Genomic DNA, 24,250 nt, shown 5'->3' on the forward strand with positions numbered 1-24,250 from the left:
TAGTAGATATTTTAAAATGTATTTCTGTATGCAGCTCCTTACATCGTCACTATAGTTCTTTTACTTGTATCTTGCATTCTTGTTCAGCTCCGGTAATTGATTGCCAAGATTAAAGGGAACGGCGAATGGAGACGTAAAGTTCATCTGTGTTACGTCCGCGATATTTTGTGTACCATGTCTAGAGAGCCCGTCTGTGTTACAGGTCGCCTACTCCGTAGGTGCCATGTCCAAGGCCATGTTCGACAGGCTGTTCAAGTGGCTGGTGAAGAAGTGTAACGAGACACTGGACACTAAGCAGAAGAGGCAGCACTTCATTGGTGTACTGGATATTGCCGGTTTCGAGATTTTCGACGTAAGTTTAAATATGCATTTTTATACATTCACTCATTTCTGGAACACTGGGCGGTATTTCACATCGCGGATCTTGATTATAGTCATTATAAATAGTCACTTGACCTATAGACTGATTTTATTTCTTCATTTTTATATCAATTACATACACAAAAAGTTCTTAATATATTAATAAATTGATATTGCTGGAAAACCATTTTCTTCACGAATTAAGCGCCCACTCCTAGCTACACATAAATGTTAACGTTATGTATTACATAATTTTTAAAGTGGGAGGAGACGTAGTATATTGTTTATTATTGATTCATATGAACATTTTGTTAACTCAATTCATTACTTCTCACAAAACAAGTTTAATTACAGGTGCTCTTGGTGCAGTTTCTTTGTTCAGTATGTCATATATGTTCTAGCAGATTCACCATTACGTTCCTGGAGCCATTTTTAAAGATTTATGTTGTGTCTCTTGTACATTGTTTGTTCTTCATTGTTTCCTTATATGCTTCTGCATTTAGAGAGAAATTATACGCTGTACTTGAATAGCTGAAATTAGTTATTTTATGTGCCACATATTAGCAGTCAGCTTCTGCTTAAAGCTTTAACACTTGTCACAACAGAAATGAACAAACATGTTTTAATCATTTGTATAAACAAATCCTTCTGTTGTTGTAGTAGTGTTCAATGTTATTATTTTAACGTTGAGTCATTAGCTACTTTGGAAGCTAAGCATATTCAAAATTAATGTGTAATAAGTACTTATATCTAACAGTTGCCTATTAAATAATAAGTAGACTGTTGTACATAGTTCTTACTTTTTTGTGCATAATGTCACTCATACTTAGTATTCTTTAGTCAATGTTATCAGTTTAACGTTCAGTGAAAAGCGCACTTCAAACCAACTTCTGTATATATGTAAAAATCAAAATACAGAATGTACAAAGCTCTAACCGTAAGCATTTCTACAATTAGCAATCAGCTGTATATAATTCGGCTTCTATTCACTATTAGAATTAAACTCATCTGTATATAATTCAGCTTCTATTCACTATTAGAGTTAAACTACTAACGACTACATATACATAGTTCGTAGTGAATGTGTTTTAACATGACGCATGTTTTATAGTACAACGGCTTCGAGCAACTGTGTATAAACTTCACCAACGAGAAACTGCAACAGTTTTTCAACCACCACATGTTTGTGCTGGAGCAGGAAGAGTACAAGGCTGAAGGAATCAACTGGGCGTTCATTGACTTTGGCATGGACTTGCTAGCTTGCATAGAGCTTATAGAGAAGGTAGAACTAGCTGCAGATTGCTGAACTAAACATTGCCTCAGACGAATTACGCTAAACAAGACAACTCGGCTTTTGTCGCTCCAAAAAAAGAAGAAGCTTTATCTGACACACTCACATAACTACAACAGTAGCCAGAATACGTGGTAGTAGATCTTTACTCGCATTCTTTTGTCGAATGTTGCGAATTCCTACCTCGCTGAATTCGAGAGTAGGTGTTTGCTGTGCTAGCTCATTTGAGTGAAAGTACAGTTAGTGGATTGTCAAAAGCCGGGATGTTACAGCTATTTGGTCTAAGGCTTGCAATGTTAGCCGCAAGATAATCCCAGCTCTGCTGTGAAAGCAGAAAGGTATGTAGTAAACGCGTAGCAAACGAGGCTCAAACCCACTCACACGTGTCAGTAACAAAGGACTTGCTCTAACACTGCTGTGAAGCATGCAGCTCTAACATTTCTGCTTATTGCACCTGCTTTAATGCGCCTTTGTATGAAACACAGTTTAACGGCTTCGAGCAACTCTGCATCAACTTTACCAACGAGAAGCTGCAGCAGTTCTTCAACCACCACATGTTTGTACTGGAGCAGGAAGAGTACAAGACTGAGGGAATCGTCTGGACTTTCATTGACTTTGGCATGGACCTGCAAGCTTGCATTGAACTTATTGAGAAGGTAACCTCCTGCCTGAAGGTGAACGGCTCGCAGGCACAGCAGCCGTGTCCGTGTCCTCTGTGTTGTTCTTTTGCAGAACCCCTCTCTGAGACCGAGCGGGACCACATTGTATTTCCGGGAACCGTTGAAGAGCAGCTCGATGGTTTCCTTGTTCTTTTGTGTGTCTTGCAGTCTCCACACACATGTAATCGGCCTCGGCAGTCAGCAAACCAGACAGTTGAAACAGCACGAGACCTGTAACAAAATTGCCGACGGCCGGTTTACCCGTAGTCAGTGGAGACTGAAAGATATTTATGTACCCATGTGTTGCACGTTCCGTTTAAAACCTGTGCCATCGGAACTGGACACAGTGTTTCTAACTGTGTGTACCCCGGCCCTTAGTTCAATAGCTTCGAGCAGCTGTGCATCAACTTCACCAACGAGAAGCTGCAACAGTTCTTCAACCACCATATGTTCGTGCTCGAGCAAGAAGAGTACAAAGCCGAAGGCATCGAGTGGGCATTCATTGACTTTGGCATGGATCTGCAAGCTTGCATTGAACTCATTGAGAAGGTAACCTGATTGCACAAAATGTGTGACGTATACCTGCGTAAAGCCGCCACAAGACGCAGCAGGGTGCACAGGAAGGTTAGCTTCGGATGTGTTCCAACCATGACTCCATGTCGATTGATGTTTGTTTTCGTTTGTTTTTCAGTGTTATCCCAAGAACCCAAACAACCGGAATTTTTCGCACGCATTGGTCGATCTATTGCCTCCACACAACTCTTCTCTGAAATGTAATCCTATTTTTTTATCGTAACACTAAAAATGTTCGCCAAAAGGAGATATTTCACTAAGGCGACTGTTTGTTACTATCGAAATACTATCTCGGTCCAAAGAAAAGGACACGCGAGATTTGAAGAGAGAAGGAGGTGATAGAGAGTTCCATATTGTGTGTCAGTGTTGTGTGCATCGCATGTCCTCTTAATTGTCTTTTCCCTTGGAAGTTGTGTTTCTAACCTTGTACCCCCCATAGTTCAATAGCTTCGAGCAGCTGTGCATCAACTTCACCAACGAGAAATTGCAGCAGTTCTTCAATCATCACATGTTCGTGCTCGAGCAAGAAGAGTACCAGCGAGAGGGCATCGAGTGGACCTTTATTGATTTTGGCATGGACCTTCAAGCTTGCATAGATCTCATTGAGAAGGTAGAACCAGGGGGCATTTAAGGACACATCCCCCTAACCGTTGGCACATAGAGCGTTTCGTTCAACTTGTTTCGGTGCTCGTAAACGTTGACGAGTCGCCAGTGATTATTGCCTCGGTGTAAGACGCAAACCGTGCCAAGTTGTACGAAGCGCCCTGCCATTGTCGTGTTACTAACGCTGTTTGTTTATGTATTGATGTGATAGAACTGTTCTGTGAGACTCTCTTTCAGCTCTGTCTGTGGCGTCATGCTTCAGTGTGCTCTCGACGTTAATCACTAATCTTGCTTGGAGTGCTGTACCGGCAAGTACAGATTGTCCCAGAATTTCTCAAACATCTCTGTGTTCAGCACTGGGACAATCAGAAGGACGGCCGATTCAGCACCCTTCCTGGACTATTGTGAATGTCAGTGTCACAGTTATTGTGTATCTTCCACTGTTTGTCTCACTGTTACCTGCACCTTCTCCTCTGTGACCGAATGCAGCAGAACGGGTTTAATCAACTTTGCGTGAATTTCACGAACGAGAAACTGCAGCAGTATTTCAATCACCACATGTTCATTCTCGAGCAAGAAGAGTACGAGAGAGAAGGAATTCCCTGGGTCTTCATTGATTTCGGGCTGGACCTCCAGGAGACCATTGACCTTATAGAAAAGGTAGTCCTATCATTTATGAGCTTCAAACGTCAGAGTAGGACTTACTGACAGGCTCTTATATGGAATATATATCGTACTCCTTCGGGTTTTAATTCGTTTAATATTGTATCCTTCTTTAGATCAAAAGCTTCGGAATAAAGAAAAATTGAAACGCGTGGATATTTTTATAGAGCCAGGTGATTAAAAAATAAATATTTCGATTAAACAAAGAAATAGTTAACACAGGTTAACAGAAATATTTTATTATCATTGTTGGGAGCCATATCAAAACAGGATGCAACTATATTATCTGTTGCTACGTAGAAGAAAGATGTTAATTTACGAACCGCTAATGTCGTTATATATTCCATAAATTTTGCAGTTAAAATTTTGCTTACCGAAGTAGATTTGAATGCACTATATCTCACACATGCATACGCTACACTTTGACGGAATCGTAATAACGTCGAAACGCAGGTTCCTCAATGCCGCACCTCAGAGTAGTGCTAACAAACTGCATTTCGATGAAAGGGAACCAAAGCGGAATCGTAGTGTTTCTTCACTAACTACACTACTCACATGCCAGAATAGACTGCAGTGTCTAAACGTTCAACGTTAAACGAATTGCATTAGAATAAAAAAATCTTCGAACCGGTTTCCACACTTTTTATGATTTGACTACAATTAAAATCATATTTTATATACTTCTCACGATCATGTCATCTAAAGTTTCAGGTGCAAACGACCGTGACGAAAGTAACAAGTCACCAACCAAAGAGCTGGTTATTGCATTTAACACAAAATGAATCGCTGGCGGACATCGAATGCTCTATCCTGTCCTTGTGTAGACCTTCTGTGTGTATTTGCATCTTGGTATGCGTAGTGTAGGCTACTAATGTAACATGCTGAATATCATGGCAAATAAACAAAATGTGACTTTTTCTGGGCCCGCAACTCATGCAAGAGCTGCTCCCAGATTGCCTGTCCAATATTGCTGAAGCACAAAGTAAAGACATAAATGAAAATAATGAGAAAAGTAAATGAAACTTCTGGACTGTTTGTTTATCTTTTCCTGTTTTTATTTTGCAATCTGTTCACAGAATTTTCAGTACATAGCAATTAATTGATTGCTCTTCCCTTTCACTCAGTTCTGACCCTGAGTCTCAAAAATGAATCTTTAAACTTATTTTTTTGTGAAAGCGTTTCAATAAAGTTCAGCACTCCCTGTTACCTTCGGAAAGTCACCTGCCATCGTCCAGAGGTAAGCTTCAGTTGGTAGTAAGCTAACGCTGCGCTGTGTGCCATTCTATGGATATCTCAAAAGTTCTATTTCGAAGGGAACATTTAAGAACGCTATTGCTATCATTCACGATGCTAGTATTTGTATCGCATTTTATTTAATGCAAGTAACTAATCTTTAAGTATGACAGGCACCCTGCTTGAGTGCATGATAAAGCGCCTCAAGTAGTTCTTCGGCTAATAGAATTTGCAGTATTACTGAATATTTTCCTTGAGATATAACCATCGTAAATGTTCATTTCTTCACGTGGAATTAAGATCATTATTGGCGAAATAAAAAGTTAATAGTTTATATGCTGAAGAAATGTTCCCTATTTGAAGTAAATGAAGTGATCAGTTAAGTAAAACATTAAAAATTCTTCTGCGGTTGTAGTTCTGCAAAGTGAATGTATTCATCAGCGAAAGAAAATTGCTTGTAAGGTCGTAATGTTTTCTTACTTTGCACATGCAAATTTTCGACTGAGGAATAGAGATTACTGCGCACTCTTTTGTGCCGATTCATTCGAGCAGCTTTCTTTCGCTGATTCGTGAGGAGAAGGGCAATGCCAAAGCAAGTCTCTCTGTGTTCACAGCCTATGGGTATCCTGTCAATCCTGGAGGAAGAGTCTATGTTCCCCAAGGCGACAGACAAGACCTTTGAGGAGAAGCTGATGAACAACCACTTGGGCAAGTCTCCCAACTTCATGAAACCGAAACCGCCAAAACCCGGTCAGCCCGCTGCCCACTTTGCCATTGCTCACTACGCCGGAACGGTAAGCCACGCAGTCAGCGGACTCAAGCACCCGAATCTGTGCGCGGCCAAACACTCACTGACGGCCCTCTGCTTCCCCAGGTGTCCTACAACATCACAGGGTGGCTTGAGAAGAACAAGGACCCCCTGAACGACACCGTCGTCGACCAGTTCAAGAAATCCGGCAACAAGCTGCTGGTAGAGATCTTCGCCGACCATCCTGGACAGTCTGGCGGTGCTGAAGCCGCTGGTGGTGGCAAGGGTAAGAGAACATGTATTTCCTACAACTACTTGTGGAATATAATCTCAAAGCGAGGAAATTCATTCCTCTCATATTCTTAAGTGTGTGTGGCTGTCGGAGTGAAGAAATTTTCATTAGATACCACCCCAGGAAGACGGCTGTCATCATCGGAGCGAAGTGCTCGTGTAAACGTTTACTGAGTTTAATTGGATTTCATCGAATGCATCTAGAGTCGATCAACTACACATTTATCAAAGTCTACTGGCGCACTAAATGGAAAATTTCTGAGATGTCATGAGATAAAAAAACAAAGCGCTTTGTGGGTTTCCCTTGGGGCTATGGGACTATAACTTCCCTAACTATCAATCGTAATTGACATTTTCTATTGCGCTGAGCTGCCTCTACTTGACTGTAGTAGTAACACAAATTCTCCGTCTGTGGCGAAAGCAGCCGTCCCTGAAGAATAATGAAATCAACCAAGCCTAGCATCTCACGTGAGCAATAAACGGGTCACGATCTCTCGTACATTGATATGGGAAGGCCATCCGTGAGTTCTTTCTTGCTCTCAGTACCTTACATATCTGGTCTTTTTGTTTTGTTTTTTAGTTTCAGTTGAAAGTCACAAGAGCACAAGGTTTCTCGTCTTCCATTTCATTATTTCGCGTTAAAAATAAAACTCAGATGGCAAGTAATTTTGGCACTGAAGATATTCGTTCATACATGTATTTTGCTTTGGAGCTCAAAGACGAAACACATTCTAAAACTGAAACTGAAAATTTCCTGTAGACAGTATACTATTTATTTCAGCTATAAATGGATGACGCAAAACACACACACACACACACACACACACATACACACACACACACACATATATATATAACACGCATCAAATTTTCTATGTACATATGATCTCCTTTTCGATTTTAAATGCGTCACACATTAAGGAGCTATAGCTCTAGAACAACAAACTACATTTTACTACACAAAATATTTATAAACAAGCAATTTCACTGACAAATTGTGAGCTCGCAGTTCTCATTTAATTGCTCTATGTTTAGGAGAAGTCTCTCTAAGAATATTTGCAGAGAATGATCTACAAAAGTGCACGCTCTCTTTATTTTTCTCAAGACAAAAAGTAAGTTGTCAAATCCTGCAGTGTTACATATGTTTGCAGCTGCTGGCACGAAGCGGCACCTGGGTTCTTCATTCCAGTCCGTCTCCATGAAACACAGGGTAAAACCAAGACGTGACCGTCACACAACTTACACCTCTTGTAGACTGTACTTCCACACCCTCATCTCGCATCTCTTACAGCGCGGCTACTTGCCTGCCGCTTAACACACTGTTGTTATTTTATTTTTGCAGATCGTAAGCTACAGCATTTATTTGTTCTGTCTCTCTAAAGGGCCACTTGCTCTAATGCTGCTCTCGATAGACTTCCTTCTCCTTGTAACAGTTTTGCGTTGTGTCTTACAGGTCGGTTATATGTATATACATACTCACAGCTTTTTACATCAGTGTTTAAGTGCATTTCTATGTATAATGTATGCAAATTGTTCTGTTTATTTTCTCGCGCCTGTACTAAAACTCGCAACTATCGCTTTATTGTTCAATAGGTGGACGTGGAAAGAAGGGTGGTGGTTTCGCCACCGTGTCTTCGTCCTACAAGGTGCGTCAATCCCCCACTCTGCAGCTCCTGTAAGCTGTCGCCCAACAGGCGACGCTTATGGGAGTTGTCTGGATATTGTGATTTCACCCACAGCCCTTTTTAAGACAATGAAGTGTTCAGTAACGATTTTTACTTTACGTGTGGCCGTAGCTTGGGAAGTTGCTATTCAGATACGGCGTTAGCCCGAGACGTTGCGAACGGGCAGCGCCGCATCATCGGCAGACTCCCACCCTGACGGCCGTGTGTTGTGTTACGTAGTTTGTAGCGCGCCGTCTTCCAGGACAAAGACTGGCGACAGCATGAAACCACCACCGGCGAGCACCAAACACGGTGACCTCTAACTGCTTCTCTGCCTCGCTCCTCCACTAACGCTAATCTCTCAACAGTCTCGCTAACTCTAAATTCTAAGGATCTGTGCATTTCTTATTTTACTCATTAATCACCGGTATTGATAATTTTTGTGCATATGGGGTGTTTACGAACTTAAGAACATCTATTACCAGAAGGGACGGGTAACAACTGTAGAAAGATTACCTTACTCTTTACGTAAAAGTTCCTTGGCAGAATTGGATTTTATTGTTGCCACCAACACTAGCAGTGGCTATTGTAGTGTCTGATAAGAAATTTACTAACTGATCTAATTATTTGATAACTGGGTGTCTGAAAATACTAACAGAATATGAACCTATTATACTTTATTTGGGTGACAGTGGTATAGAAACGTTTCCCACAGTTGTAACATACTAGCTACCTTCGAATGGAAGAAATTTTTTTCTGTAACATCTCCTAAATTACTGAATAAGAAGGATTTGGCAGTTATTTTCCACTGTAGCAGAACTAAACATTAAAAGTACGAAATATTTTCTACAGCCCTGAAAAATTTCCTTTTCATACCACTCTTCTTTGGAATTAAAATCTTGTTGAGGGGTGTAGGAGAGTTTGTAAAGTTGTCATGTTCAGAAAGAGTGTTAAAAGTAGAATGGCATTTTAAGAGATTATTATGGTTCCACAGGAGCAACTGAACAACTTGATGACCACCCTAAGGAGCACACAGCCTCACTTTGTGCGTTGTATCATCCCCAACGAGTTGAAGCAGCCAGGTCAGTACACACAGCTTCGAAGCAGTATCTCTACACAAACGAAAACATTAATCATTCACGGAAACATGCAATGAAAAATACAACTGATCCAGTTAATAACAAAGCAATTTTGTAAAAGGATGTTTCCTGGCTACAAACGAGACACTTAAGTTGTGAACGCTTGACTGTTACGCACGGACCACTGTTCTCTTTGTGTTCGCAGGTCTGATTGACTCTCACCTGGTAATGCACCAGCTCACCTGTAACGGTGTACTTGAGGGTATCCGTATTTGCCGAAAGGGATTCCCCAACAGGATGGTGTATCCAGACTTCAAGCTCCGGTAAGTTCTTAGAAGGAGAACCTAGTATAAACACATAAAAAAACATTCACAGTCAAGTTCAAAAGCATTCAACTTTTTTAATCTGATAAACTTTTAAACTAAATCATTGAAAATTTTCGTCTTGTTCCTGTCTAAGTGTTAGTATTTTTGAATGGAACTTTCATATTCTATATATTTACAGTGATTTTACGAACTATATTAATTATTCATTACGAACTATATTCATTACTACAGCAGAACTCCATTAAACGATGTCTACGCAAAATTAGCAACTATAAGTAAAAAATCTAGCAACCTATGTAATATACTAGCTGCTTTAGCACATGCATTATGCTTATTTAAGGTGTCTTTTCTTACAAGTATGATTCTACAGCTTCGTGTAAAAGAAGATAATGTACCTGGATTTTTCAACACAGATTTTTTTTAAAAACTTTCATTTGTATTTATAACAATAATAATGAACTGAAGTACATGAAGTTTAATAAATTGACGTTAGAGTGTAAGTTATGTGTTAGAATGAAACGGTAACTGGGTTGTCTGTGATAATGTGTATATTTTTTCCCCAAGCTATATGATTCTTGCCCCTGCCATCATGCAGGCTGAGAAGGAACCCAAGAACGCTGCTGCTAAGTGTTTGGAATCAGTCGGTCTTGACCCCGACAGTTACCGTATTGGACACACCAAGGCAAGGATTATTTTAAAACATCACGGAACCACACAAGGGACAAAACCAGGTGGTCCCGGTGCATTTACTTTCAATTTTTTCAAACGTCACCGATGAAAGGAATTTTGATTTTTTCCTGGTGACGTCAAAAGCTCCCTACTTTGCAACACAAAAACCGATTGGACCATGGATTTTCTTTTTTACCTGCCTTGCCTCTAGTACCCGGACTTCATCTATCAATAATATACAAAACCTGTTTTCTGTTTGAAATGATAACCTGACTGAAACTCAGGAATCATTTTTAACTCCTCTTAAGCGTAACATCGAAAACCGCCAACTACGGCTTCGATGTTATTGGTAACAACATAGCTTGTTTCTTCCCTTTTTGCTGTTTCCCCAGAGCCCTCATATGACCTGCAGCAAACGAGACACTGGAGACGTAGTTTATTACATTATCCCCAAATTTTACACAGTTCTGGGACAAAATGTAACTTTTGTGTATTTTTTTACTCTGGAACACGCTAGATACAAGATTCTAGCTCCCCAAGCCGTGGATGCTCTTAAAGGAGACGACCCAAAGAAGATGGCCCAGACAATTCTGGATGCTGTGAACCTTGACACCGAGTCTTACCGTTTGGGTCACACCAAGGCATGTAACCTTAAAAATCGGGGAAGATATGAGCTTGCTAACATATTACTTTCACGAGGACATCAAACTAAGTACTTGTAGCAAATTCTGAAGCAAATATCTTCTCCGATTCTCTGTGATGTGTGATCTGTGTGCCGAATCACTGAAGCCTATGAAGACATTGGGCCACCAGTGAAAACATAAAACCCTATTTTATGTGTTACTTTTTATCTAGTTGCAATTGTATAAATGTTCTAATATCTGGACTGCATCCCTTCGTTCCTAAAACAAACCCACCAGTGACAGTGGGTCAATTTATGTGTGTGTGTTTTGTTACTGAAAGAAGAAACTTGCAGTTTTTTAGATGTGTAAATAAAGTAGATGTTGCCTTATCCTTACCCTAAAGAGGCTGGTTCCCAGTTTTTGTCACGGGACTCAGTGCTGGGAAGCAAATTGGATCACAGACCTTAGATACTGAAGAGGGAAATTGCCTCTGTTGTGATAAATCATCCTCTTCGACAAATTTGTTGGTCTTGGTCCGTGACAAGCTGAGGAACCTGCTCATCCTATACACACGGTGAAACCCAACCACGACTTGGGCACATGCTATATCCACCGTGTTGCATCTCCAGATACAAAATCCTCTGCGCACATCTTGTCAAAGAGCCAATGGCAGCCGAGAAGGCGACGCAAGTCATCCTGGACCACGTGAATATGGACGCTGAGCAGTATCGAATGGGTAAAACAAAGGTATGGATGGCAGACATCAGCCTCTCACAGTTCTGTCCAACGAAATACAGCTTAACTGAAATGAGCAAACTTTGCTCCTAATAGTACACTGTGAAGTAAATGGCTGAATGCCTTCTATATCTTGTAACCGGCCTAAGTTAGACAATATTAAAAGCTTTCAAGCCGTTGTCGTATAACAGGAACTGTATTTGCTTTTTTCTGTATGTCTGTTCTGTTACCTAATAAGTGCCTGTTAACTTACATTAAATTTCATGATTTGAGGTAATAAGTATCTTCCTCTCAACTAATTGACGGCTGGTTACAACTGTTGAATTATACCTATGGAGTAAGACGACTTGCTAACGAAGCTTCTCTTAACAAAATATTTCGGTAGTTCGGGTATAGCAGTTCCACTTTGCTATGCAGATGATATTCATATCGTATTTGCAATGAAATCCATTCACCACTTTCTATTCAATCAGTTGAGGTAAATTGAGGTATTGGCTTCATAATTTTCATTAACGCGCTTTCCATAATTTGTTTTAACAGCTTATTATTATTCCCCAGAATCTGTTTTAGGCACATAGTTTTCGTTTGTGCATGGTGTTTCTGCATGATAATTAATGCAGTTTTTCAGTACATAGGTGCTGCTAATCTCTTCGTTATAGCTTTTGGAGGCGTAGAAATTCCACTTTAGATATCAAATACATCAAATGAGCTTTAAGTAAAGACATATGATTTGAAGTGTATCAACCTTATTACAAGTAGCAGAGACTAATTCTGCGGTATACATACCTAGGACAGATCTAAAGACGAACATATTATTGAAAACAGTCTAATACTCTTCATATCTGACAGGCTATTCCAAATTTCTGGTATTTTATCTACGGAGCAGCTGTGAGTTTGGAGACCCCGGTTCATATCACACTCGTCCATTTTCGTGACTTCGCCAAAGTACAAAATTATTTTTCTGGTAGCATTTAACAAAGAGCTCATGAAACAAATAAACGAGAAAACGCATATTTCAGCTGTAACCGTGTAAACGGAAAGGATTTTCAGGGCGCAATTTCACTGCGTATCCTCACCTCAGAAGCAGTGGTCGAATAGAGAGGAAAGAAGGGCTTTATAACACGATTTATATTACAGTCATGGAGAACAGGTTATTGAAAACAGTCTAACACTCTTCTTATCTGACAGGCTATTACAGATTTCTGGTATTTCATCTACGGAGCAGCTGTGAGTTTAGAGACCCCGGTTCGAATCACACTCGTCCATTTTCGTGACTTCGCCAACGTACAAAATTATTTTTCTGGTAGCATTTAACAAAGAGCTCATGAAACGAATAAACGAGAAAACGCATATTTCAGCTGTGACCGTGTACACGGAACGGATTTTCAGGGCGAAATTTCACTGCGTATCCTCACCTCAGAAGCAGTGGTCAAATAAAGAGGGAAGAAGGGCTTTGTAACACGATTTACATTACAGTCATGGAGAACAGGGCAAAACTTTCACTACTTTTCCGGTCAGAGAACAAAACTCGTTTCATGTTTTGATAAGAATTGTTCTATCACTATTTCACCGTACTATGAAATAAAAACGAACATGATCATGAAACAGGGCAGCAAAGTAAAGCACAAATTTGCGCCACAAGGGGTATTAGGAGACAATTCCTTCCGACGACAGTCCGTCGTTAGAACGAACCACTGTTTATAGGTGTTCTTCAGAGCTGGAATCCTGGGTCAGATGGAAGAGTTGCGAGACGAGCGTCTTGGCAAGATCATCAGTTGGATGCAGGCCTGGATCAGAGGTTACCTGGCAAGGAAGGAGTACAAGAAGCTCCAGGAACAGAGGTGAGCGAACACTACCTACTTGAGTGCTCCTGATAGTTTATTTTTCCGCAGGTTGCTATTAGTGTCCCAGTTATACCTCAGAGTTAAATTATTATTTTCAGTACAGCTTGGAATGTACTTTTTACCAAATTATTTGTGGGGAAAAGCTAGTTAAATACTTGTCAGCTAGGAAAGACTGGGTTGTGATATGATATGTTTCAATTACTCCTCTGAAAATTCTGCAAAACTTAAAATAAATATATTATACATTTAACAGTCAGATGATCTCACACTAGTAAATACTCTTAGACTCACCTAGTGCCAGTAACAAGTGTCTATTTAATTGGCCGCAAACTGAATTACATAGCATTCAGAACACTTCACACATAAATTATTCATGCTCTTTATTCCAGTGCATTTTTATTTCAATGTTACATACTCGCTTTTCTGTTCGATTAGAAACTTCTGCCATTAACAGTTTTGGTTTTCGCTACAGAATCGATGGTTTATTCCCTAGTAAGAGGTTTCTATACGTGCGGTCACTCGTAGCACAGCCAACCGTCAAATATCTTTGAAGCAATTGATTATAGTCCGTTCCACCACCGAGAAGTAGTAACGTGGCTTGAGATATTGCGTAATAAATATTACTCTGTATCTCAACTATTAACTGGTACGACATTGGCTAGGCTCTAACACGGTTAATTTGTGTGAACGGTTGCGAGCGGTTCTAGGCGCTTCAGTCCGGAACCGCGCTGCTGCTACGGTCGCAGGTTCGAATCCTGCCTCGGGCATGGATGTGTGTGATGTCCTTAGGTTAGTTAGGTTTAAGTAGTTCTAAGTCTAGGGGACTGATGACCTCAGATGTTAAGTCCCATAGTGCTCAGAGCCATTTGAACCATTTTTTTTGTGTGAACCGTTGTTGCATTTTGTGATTTTCTACTACAAAATTGCGGTTTGTGTGTGTGTGTTGGCAGAGTGGCCCTCCAGGTGGTACAGCGCAACCTGCGCAAGTACCTGCAGCTCCGCACCTGGCCATGGTGGAAGTTGTGGCAGAAGGTCAAGCCTCTGCTCAACGTCACGCGCATAGAGGATGAGATTAAGGTACGTCCTCCATATCCCTGTTTCGTGTATCACTGACTAGCTCTACTTATTTTAACTTCAATTCTGTCTTCTTCCAATTATGATTCGAGCAACGTCTCTGAATGTGATGCTGACGTTGCTTTCCACTCCGTCCTTTCATTACAAGCCATTACCCATTGGAATGCACGATGCCTAAAACAGAATCAAAGTTCAGTTCTGTCATATTGCTTTCTCTCGATCTCGTAACCAGTAAACGCACTTTCCATCTTTTCTTGTAATTCTTCACATGCTATTTCTGGAAGCACGACAGCTGTGGTATATTCACGGGGAGAAATTTTCCCGTCGCAAAGAAACTGTGAAAACCGGCGATATAGAAAATGAAGGAAATGGGTGATGTGGGTCCCAAATATATAATTTAAGTATCATTGCAAGTTATTCCTACTTCCCATTCCGACCGATGACTAAAAATCTGCCATTACGGTTCCATTAGGGTCTCGAACTGTTATAACACTGTGAGATTCACCTCGCTCTCACTTTTCCATGCATCGTATTCTGCTTTTGCCACAAAATGTCTACTGTTACCTCCGAAATGTAAAGTCTGAAAAAAAGACCGTCCAATTTTCAGCATGTCCTCCACTTTTGATATAGTCTAAGAGAGGGTGATTAAAAAATTTAGTATTTCTCGTCGCAAAGAAACTGTACAAACCGGTGATGTAGAAAAGGAAGAAAATGGACGATGTAGGCCCCAAAAATATAATTTAAGTATCATTGCAAGTTATTGCTACTTCCCATTCCGACCGATGACTAAAACTCTGCCATTACGGTTCCACTAGGGTCTCGAACTGTTATAAAAATGTGAGATTCATCTTGCTCTCACTTTTCCATGCATCGTATTCTGCTTTTGCCACAAAATGTCTACTTTTACCTCCGAAATGTAACATCTGAAAGAAAGACCGTCCAATTTTCAGCATGTCCTCCACTTTTGATGTAGTCTAAGAGAGGGTGATTAAAAAATTTAGTACTTCTCGTCGCAAAGAAACTGTACAAACCGGTGATGTAGAAAAGGAAGAAAATGGACGATGTGGGCCCCAAAAAATTTAATTTAAGTATCATTGCAAGTTATTGCTACTTCCCATTCCGACCGATGACTAAACCTCTGCCATTACGGTTCCATTAGGGTCTCGAACTGTTATAAGACTGTGAGATTCACCTCGCTCTCACTTTTCCATGCATCGTATTCTGCTTTTGCCACAAAATGTCTACAGTTACCTCCGAAATGTAACGTCTGAAAAAAAGACCGTCCAATTTTCAGCATGTCCTCCACTTCTGATATAGTCTAAGAGAGGGTGATTAAAAAATTTAGTATTTCTCGCACTCATATGTTTCACTACCACTATTGCGCATTCTATCGTTTAGGTGAATATGCTGCCCAGAAACATAGGCGTAAGTGAAGGTTTTGGAGAGGACATGCAGCACTGCGACTCGACCAGGAATGTCTATCAGCCTGTAAGCCGTCTAAAACTCACGAACAGATCAAAAGTATCTGTCTACTACAACAGAGTCCAAGTTCGAACCCCTGACCGGCACACATTTCAATCTTTCGGAAAGGTTCACTCCTGCAAACACTCCACCGAGAATTAAATGTTTTATCGGGGAGCATATGTTATAATTGAGAAATCAGTGTCTCAGATCGCTGTTACGGTTCCATTAGGATCTCGAACTGTTATAAGACTGTGAGATTCACCTCACTCTCACTTTTCCATGCATCCTATTCTGCTTTTGCCACAAAATGCCTACAGTTACCTCCGAAATGTAACGTCTGAAAAAAAAAAGACCGTCCGATTTTCAGCATGTCCTCCACTTTTGATACGGTCTAAGAGAGGGTGATTAAAAATTTAGTATTTCTCGGAGTCATATGTTTCACTACCACTATTGCGCATTCTATCGTTTAGGTGAATATGCTGCCCAGAAGCATCGGCGTAAGTGAAGTTTTTGGAGTGCAGCACTGGGAATGTCGATCCCCCTGTAAGAACTAAGATACCCATCTAAAACTCACGGACAGATCAAAAGCATCTGTCTACCACAACAGGCTCCAAGTTCGAACCCCTGACCGGCACAAATTTCAATCTTTCGGAAAGGTTCATTCCTGCGAACACTCCGCCGAGAATCAAATGTTTTATCGGGGAGCAGATGTTACAATTGAGAAATCGGTGTCTCAGATCGCCATCTCCCATTCCAAGCGGGCAAGTGAAATTGCTTTCCGCAGAGAGGCCCATTTCCAGTGGAGCTCTCGATTCCTGTCGAGTTATTCGCAGGTGAGGTTCAAGTCACTCGCTAATCCGTTAAACACGGCGGAATGTTCCCGTGTTTGCGAAGGATAACGAAAAGGTAACGTGGCATCCTATTTCTGGATATCACCGCACATATCTCGTGGGCCACTTGGACCATCCCGCAACCCACACACGAGCCACATTTTTAGGTGTTGCCAGCTAAATATGAACCTCCCCTCCAGCGCGATTCCTCGTTGCTCCCCACACGGCCCACGGCTTCCAGGAATATGTATTTTTATTTGAGCGCGTGCCAGCTCGGCGCCCACGCAGGCCTGCCCCCCCGGCGACCAGCGAGCGGCGCGCTCCAGCGGGCCTCAGTCCTCGCCAGCCACCCGAACCGAACACTGCCCCAGCCGACGCTCCCAGACATGGATCCCCTTGACACCCCTGACTGTGGTTTGCAGAAACTCGAGGAGAAAGCACAGAAGGCACAGGAGGCCTTTGAGCGGGAAGAGAAGGCGCGCAAGGAAGTTGAGGCCCTCAACTCCAAGCTGCTGGAGGAGAAGACGGCGCTACTCGCCCAGCTGGAAGGAGAGAAGGGCTCTCTGGGTGAAGTCCAGGAGCGTGCCAACAAGCTGCAGGCCCAAAAGGCGGACCTCGAGTCTCAGCTCAGGGTGAGTACTTCGCTTTTCTTGTAGGCACAGGGACCCACTGAACACAGGGCGGCTACACTTGCACCGGCCAATTCCAGAACAGGCTTTCGGAACAAATATCTGTTTTCTTCTCCGAATCTTCACGCTGGATACACACCATCAGGCCTTATGCCGTGGCGTTCACAAGACAGCAGTCATCGAACAGCAACGAATGTCACTGTTCCTTTGCGATCTTCTTCAGATTCACACACACTAGTCGAAATTAGTAGGACCGACATTGTGCAGAAACGATTAAACCTCAACTCAATTTTTAAGAATAGTGGAAATGAAGGGGCGCGATGCTTTCTTCACTCCGAAGGGAATAAGCGCATTTAGTCACTCATTTACAGTAAGAAAGCATTTTTCGAGAATTTTTGTGAAACTGACAGGTCACTTGATTCCAGAAATCTTCCGGTGTTTCACATACACATCATACAGCTCATTAGATTTTTCTTAGAACACTAGAGGAGAAACCGAGTCTTCTTCAGATTCACACACACTAGTCGAAATTAGTAGCGGGTAGGACTGACACTGTGGAGAAACGACTAAAACTGAACTCAATTTTTAAGAATAGTGGAAATGAAGGGGTGCGATACTTTCCTCACTCCGAAGGGAAGAAGCGCATTTAGTCATTTATTTACTGCAAGAAAGCATTTTTCGAGAATTTTTATGAAACTGACAGGTCACTTGATTCCAGAAATCTTCCGGTGTTTCACATACACATCATACAACTCATTAGATTTTTCTTAAAACACCAGAGGAGAAACCGAGTCTCAGTTCTCAAGAGTGATATCAATTCGGATAATTTCGAAACAGCAACAGAACACGCACTCTAATTACTCATTCGATTGAGTGTCTTATCTGGTAGGTTCAATCAGGCAGCTGCAATGTCTCTGTTCCAACAAAAATAAAAAGGGATTTAAGTCCAGTAGGGAAGTAGGCGCTGTCGTTAACTTCTGGATACATATTATATATGTATAAATACAGATTCACGAATCACTTAAGTGGCAGTCGAGTAAATGAAGCGTCATGTTATACGAACAGCACCAAATTCTCAGTAAGACACTACGAAACTCTTACTAACAACGGCGTATCAGAGCGCTTCTGTAAATGTCAATCTTAGGTGCGGAACAAGGCAACGAGAAGTCGGTTTCGACTCGAAGCTACGAATCCCACAGTTCCAGAAAGTATTCACTTTACATTACTTGCATTACATATGACACTCACGATATGTTGTAGTCAAACTGTAGTTTAGTAACTATATATTTTTCCAAACTGCACTCACATTTAAAAGTACTGTAGAAATTAATTTTATATGTTAAATCTCGTGAAATGACTTTCAGTTAACTGGTGAGCATAACAAGTAAAGTGGACAGCGACAGCTCTTAGCCGTAGACTTTACAACAGCTGTTAAATTAGTTGGCAGCAGCGACTACCATTGCTTGCCAACAGGGTGGATAAGAGTGCCATACAGCTACAGTCTTTGCCTCATTCATTCCTATTCTTCAATGGATCTGACAACGCATGCATTAGTGAAAAACGTCTGTAGCTACATAAACAGCAGTTCTGTGTAACAGTATTACAGCGAAGGTGGTCAAATCGAAGACGAGACATCTTTCCAGGGACGACACAAGTCTAAGCCTCAAACTCTTTAAAGCTCCTGTTTCGACTGTAATACTGAAAGCAGAACTGGTGCACTTTCTTCAGGCAAAATTTCTGGGCGTGTCCGATTTACAAAATTAGTGAGGTGCTTCCCTTTTAACCTGTTCCTAGCAGATTTATACATTCAGGAGGTAAACGAACCGTCTGACATTAGACAGTGCCAGCTCCCCCTCGTCAAACAGACCTTCAGGCAAACAGAAATACACAATCCGCGCCCAAGCGATAAGCTCCAATCCTGGCATCGTTCAACAAAGTGTCAGCCTTGTGAAAATATACAGTTTATTTTCTCCAGAACGTAAAGGCCTCTTCAGGTAAATCTACGTTAGTGCGGAAGAAATATTATTCTTTCGGGGTATGAGTTATCGGAGTTAGAGTTTAGTATTTCCGAAGATTCGTGTCAGTAGTCCACAATATGCGCACTTTTTTTAAAAAAGAGGAAATGGAGGGAAAAATTGATTTAAAAAGTCATATTCAGGGAAACTTTGTTTGGTACGTGAAACTCGATACTGGGGTAGGTAAGCTGGCGGTCAGCCATTGGCTATTTCTAGAAGCACCTGAGTCAGTCTCGGGTTACACTTGAGTAGTGCGTGGCAGCGTGGTGGAAACCGGAACCGGCCAGCCAGTCGAAACGGATATAAGCACTTAGACCGTTCGCTGGCTGTGCCACTCGGAAACGGTTCCCACTATAACGTTATTTGGGAAGGTGGAACCACTATCACGAAACCCGAATAAAATAATGAGCTTAAGAAAAATAAAGTAACCGTACAATTCCAATCGCGTCGTCAGTACTGCAAATACTATAAGATTCCGCATCCTTTATTTCTCTCCATCCGATGCTATGATTTCTGGTCGGTAACAAATTGCTTTCTAAATATGAAACTAGTCTCGAGTGAAGTGCTTTACAGTATCTCGGTACACCTGCACAATTCTACGTTAATTTCAATAAAAGTTTTCTTTCCTTCCTAAAACGCTCATATATGCCACACCCTATGCACGCGTGTTCCTCAAGCGAGTGTACAGGGTGTGGTTGAAGGCATGTGGAATACCATTATGTCTCTTTGTTACTGCGTAGCATAAATATGGGATGAAGTAATATGTTAGCAGACTCTTCTAGGAACATTCACTCCTAATATTTTAAGAATAAGCTTTTCCGTGAAGTCAGAACTGTTTTTGTGTAACTGTGGAATTTGTGAAATACAAGGAAACGTTTCAGCTAGTACATTTTTCACTTACACTTTTTAACAAAGGGGTAGCTTGTGTTCAAGTAGATATCAAAAGGGGCATTTTACGCTTACACTGGTCTAGCAGGATTACACTGAGCATTCACTTGGTTCCTTGCGAAAATTAGCCGGGTTCGAATCTAGGTCGTTGCTAATATGGACTACATCTGTGAACTGGTATCACAAAAGCATAAAAATATGTACGCGTCTATCAGAAGCGGCGAAATCGGAGACGTTACGCTTGAAAATAGAAGAAGGGATACGGACAAATGCCGACAATAGTTTGTACAGTATTACATGTCTGATGAAGCTCCAAATATTTATGTGAAAGGAGCGGGTGTCCGAGAATAAGCTTTTCTGTGAAGTCAGAAGTCATAACTGTTTTTGTGTAATTGTGGAATTTGTGAAATACTAGGAAACTTTCCAGCTCGTACATTTTTTAACAAAGGAGTAGCTTGTGTTGAAGTAGATACCAAAAGGGGCATTTTACGCTTACACTGGTCTAGCAGGATTACACTGAGCATTGCCGGCCCGAGTAGCCGTGCGGTTCTAGGCGCTACAGTCTGGAGCAGCCGAGGGACCGCTACGGTCGCAGGTTCGAATCCCGCCTCGGGCATGGATATGTGTGATGTCCTTAGGTTAGTTAGGTTTAATTAGTTCTAAGTTCTAGGCGACTGATGACCTCAGAATTTCCGTCGCATAGTGCTAAGAGCCATTTGAACCATTTAAACACTGAGCATTCACCTGGTTCCTTCCGATAATGAGCCGGGTTCGAATCTGGGTCGTTGCTAATATGGACTACATCTGTGAACTGGTATCACAAAAGCATAAAAATATGTACGCGTCTATCAGAAGCGGCGAAATCGGAGACGTTACGCTTGAAAATAGAAGAGGGGATACGGACAAATGCCGACAATAGTTTCTACAGTATCACATGTCTGATGAAGCTCCAAATATTTATGTGAAAGGAGCGGGTGCCCGAGAACAAAGTCTAGACGCTGCGGCCGCACGAGACGCCCGCGCCCTGACTCACGGCTCCAGGAGCAGAAATAGCGCACGTAAACAGCTCCGTCGTGAATCACTGCTCCATCGGAAATAGTCCAGTCCGTGCTGTAAATGCTGCACCTCCACGCCGGCTGAATTTATGTCGTTCATATATTTATTTTCCTCCAGCCTGGTATAGCTCAGGTATGCAGCTGTCTGTCGGGAGTAAATTAAAACACGATGCGGCAGTAGAATGGCACGATTGTTACAAACGTAGCAAGGAGCGTACAGGAGAGAAGGAGGTTTAGCTACGGGGGAAAAAAAATGAAACGCGAAAGGCAGAACAATTGGCTGGTTGTTAGTAGAAAGGGACATCAGACGCAATCCTTGGACCTCAACCAATGTGGTGGGGATTCTCAACAGTTGATTGTTGAGGGAGCCAGTGAGATGTGAGATAGGGAGCTACTGCGAGGCGCGTTATGAGTGACGGGACCCAGTGCGCGCTAGGAATAGCTCGGGGGCAGCCGTGTGCCAGGACAGCAGGCGCGCCTCTTCCGTCTACTGCCTCGCACGACAGGAAATATCAAATCAAAGAAAATGGGACGATATTCTCGCCGCCGCGCCTTCACCCTGTTTATAAACGTCCTCTGGAAGCGATCCACGAGCGTCATCTATGATGGAGTGTTAACGATGTGAGGGAAGGACTCGCCAGCACACGAGGCGTTCCTGGAATCGGTTCAACTATTTTTTTAATGGCCACCTTCGCGAAATATCACCCACGCCTCTGCTGTCCTCGTCTTAAATGGATGCGCATCTCTAGCACGAATTAGCACTAGTAATTAAAACGGTTGAGATGTGTACGGTACTTATAAAATATTGTCCAGTTGCGGTCCAGTGGAGGGTCGTCCGTGAAGCTTGCCTGACTCGCTTTTCTCTGCCGTAGGACACACAAGACCGTCTCCAGCAGGAGGAAGATGCACGCAACCAGCTCTTCCAGTCCAAGAAGAAGCTCGAGCAGGAGATCTCTGGCCTCAAGAAGGATGTCGAGGACCTCGAACTCGCCGTCCAAAAGGTAATCGTCCGGTACTTGAGCTACCTTATTTCAACTTAGACGACGTTTCCATTCTGTAACATATACCACATCACTGCGCGCCATTCACTTTAGGCGCTCAGATTCAAACCACAACAAATTTTAACGCCTTCTCAATAATTCTGATCCAACTTTCCAAAAGCATTGTTAAGGCTTCAACGGCAGTCCAGTAGGACTCGAGCGAATACACTAAAAATTACGTGGACGCTTTCAGGCTGAGCAAGACAAGGCCACCAAGGACCACCAGATCCGCAACCTCAACGACGAGATCGCCCACCAGGACGAGCTGATCAACAAGCTGAACAAGGAGAAGAAGAACCAGGGCGACATCAACCAGAAGACCGCTGAGGAGTTGCAGGTAAGCGGCCACGACTCTCCTGCCTAAATGCTGCTTCCGAGTGCGAGTAATTGCGAGTAACCGCCTGCTTTCTGCCGTAGGCTGCTGAAGACAAGGTGAACCACTTGAACAAGGTGAAGGCCAAGCTCGAGCAGACGCTGGACGAACTGGAGGACTCTCTGGAGCGTGAGAAGAAACTTCGGTGAGTTGCAAAGCGATCAGCAGCTCTCCGAGTACTCGATGTTGCTACTATGTAACAATTAGTCTGCATGCCAAAGATTATGCCGTTGCTCCGAGTATTCCAAATTAATCAAAATACTAGCATTCCAGAAATGGTAGTAATGTGAATTCGTAGCAGTTTTTCGTGTTACATTTCTGTAAGGAAACGCAAATTAAGCCGAAATCCGTCACTTCAGTTCTAAACCTGAATCTGAGATCAAAACTCAGTCGTGCAGCGCCATGAGGAGATTCTTTTAACCTGTACCACTACGTGTTCACAGTGGCGACGTTGAGAAGGCCAAGCGAAAGGTTGAGGGTGACCTCAAGCTGACCCAGGAAGCCGTGGCCGACCTCGAGCGTAACAAGAAGGAACTCGAGCAGACCATCCAGCGCAAGGACAAGGAGATCTCGTCGCTTGCTGCTAAGCTCGAAGATGAACAGTCTCTCGTGTCCAAACTGCAGAAACAGATCAAGGAACTGCAGGTACAGCTTCGCGAATGCGACCACAATTTCCGCTTCGCATAACAGTGACGTCCAACCGAGTGGTTGTTCAATTTGAAATTTCTCGTTGCAGGCTCGCATCGAGGAGCTCGAGGAAGAAGTTGAAGCTGAACGCCAAGCGAGAGCTAAGGTGAGTAGCGCCGCTTACATCGTGCTATTATTTGAATTCGAATAACATTTTTAAGAAAGTGATAGTATAGATATGGTTCCGACGATGGTTTTAGAACGAATATTGGTGCTTTAAATTTCTTAGACCAGATGCATTGTGACGCTGGTTATTGCAAAGAAGTGTAATTCCCCAGCACATCTATCTTCGTACTAACTTCCACACAAGAGTTCCACATTTCATTAAGGAACAGTAGCAAGTGGAAAAGAACCATCGTGCCGAATACCTCCAAACGCGTTTTAGTATTTTATACTCCAGTTAACATGAGGTGAGCCTTTACACTAGGAGCAGCAGTACCATTTAATTTTCCACGCTGAAGACGAGTTTCCGTGCAATACCTCACTGCAGTAGCTTACAGACGAGTTCTCTGGACATCTTTGTAAAACACTGGCTTTAAAGGAATAATCATGCAGAAAGATGTGCAGACACTTTTGACTTTCTCGGGGCCCAGAATATTCGAATCACACGAGTATGGGACGTGATGAGAGTTTGTAAGTTTCATACCTCGTAGATGAGTCATACCTGCCAACAATCTCCGTATCGCTACCTTCCGCGATTATTTTTTTTCATTTTTTAATTTTTTTTTAGTTGCCTCATGCAACTAGAAACGACAACGTACCTTGATGTGCAAGTATACTACCGTGTTGGTTACTTTAATTTCGTTCTATCAATGGTTCCCGAGAGCCCGATCT

The 24,250-nt window shown here is 42.2% G+C and overlaps 1 protein-coding gene across 50 annotated transcripts in view; it reads left to right on the top strand.

Annotated features, from left to right (window-relative positions):
• Positions 1 to 24,250, top strand: part of LOC126297643 (myosin heavy chain, muscle) — a 52,585-nt gene that overhangs the window by 16,435 nt on the left and 11,900 nt on the right. For 9 of the 50 annotated variants that reach the window (XM_049988679.1, XM_049988676.1, XM_049988715.1 and 6 more), the window contains exons 13-28: positions 203 to 352; positions 2,137 to 2,307; positions 5,997 to 6,176; positions 6,257 to 6,416; positions 8,015 to 8,067; positions 9,080 to 9,167; positions 9,370 to 9,487; positions 10,677 to 10,800; positions 13,222 to 13,358; positions 14,312 to 14,438; positions 17,152 to 17,361; positions 22,189 to 22,317; positions 22,550 to 22,693; positions 22,774 to 22,874; positions 23,173 to 23,374; positions 23,466 to 23,522. In XM_049988679.1, the coding sequence (XP_049844636.1) occupies positions 203 to 352; positions 2,137 to 2,307; positions 5,997 to 6,176; positions 6,257 to 6,416; positions 8,015 to 8,067; positions 9,080 to 9,167; positions 9,370 to 9,487; positions 10,677 to 10,800; positions 13,222 to 13,358; positions 14,312 to 14,438; positions 17,152 to 17,361; positions 22,189 to 22,317; positions 22,550 to 22,693; positions 22,774 to 22,874; positions 23,173 to 23,374; positions 23,466 to 23,522 (2,151 nt within the window). Of the gene's footprint in view, positions 1 to 202; positions 353 to 1,471; positions 1,643 to 2,136; positions 2,308 to 2,688; positions 2,860 to 3,322; positions 3,494 to 5,996; positions 6,177 to 6,256; positions 6,417 to 8,014; positions 8,068 to 9,079; positions 9,168 to 9,369; positions 9,488 to 10,054; positions 10,173 to 10,676; positions 10,801 to 11,411; positions 11,530 to 13,221; positions 13,359 to 14,311; positions 14,439 to 17,151; positions 17,362 to 22,188; positions 22,318 to 22,549; positions 22,694 to 22,773; positions 22,875 to 23,172; positions 23,375 to 23,465; positions 23,523 to 24,250 lie in introns of all 50 variants that reach the window. The other 41 variants (XM_049988689.1, XM_049988718.1, XM_049988700.1 and 38 more) reach the window with 8 other exon arrangements.

The sequence above is a fragment of the Schistocerca gregaria genome, chromosome X (assembly GCF_023897955.1).
Source record: "Schistocerca gregaria isolate iqSchGreg1 chromosome X, iqSchGreg1.2, whole genome shotgun sequence".
NCBI classification, from domain to species: Eukaryota; Metazoa; Arthropoda; class Insecta; order Orthoptera; family Acrididae; genus Schistocerca; species Schistocerca gregaria.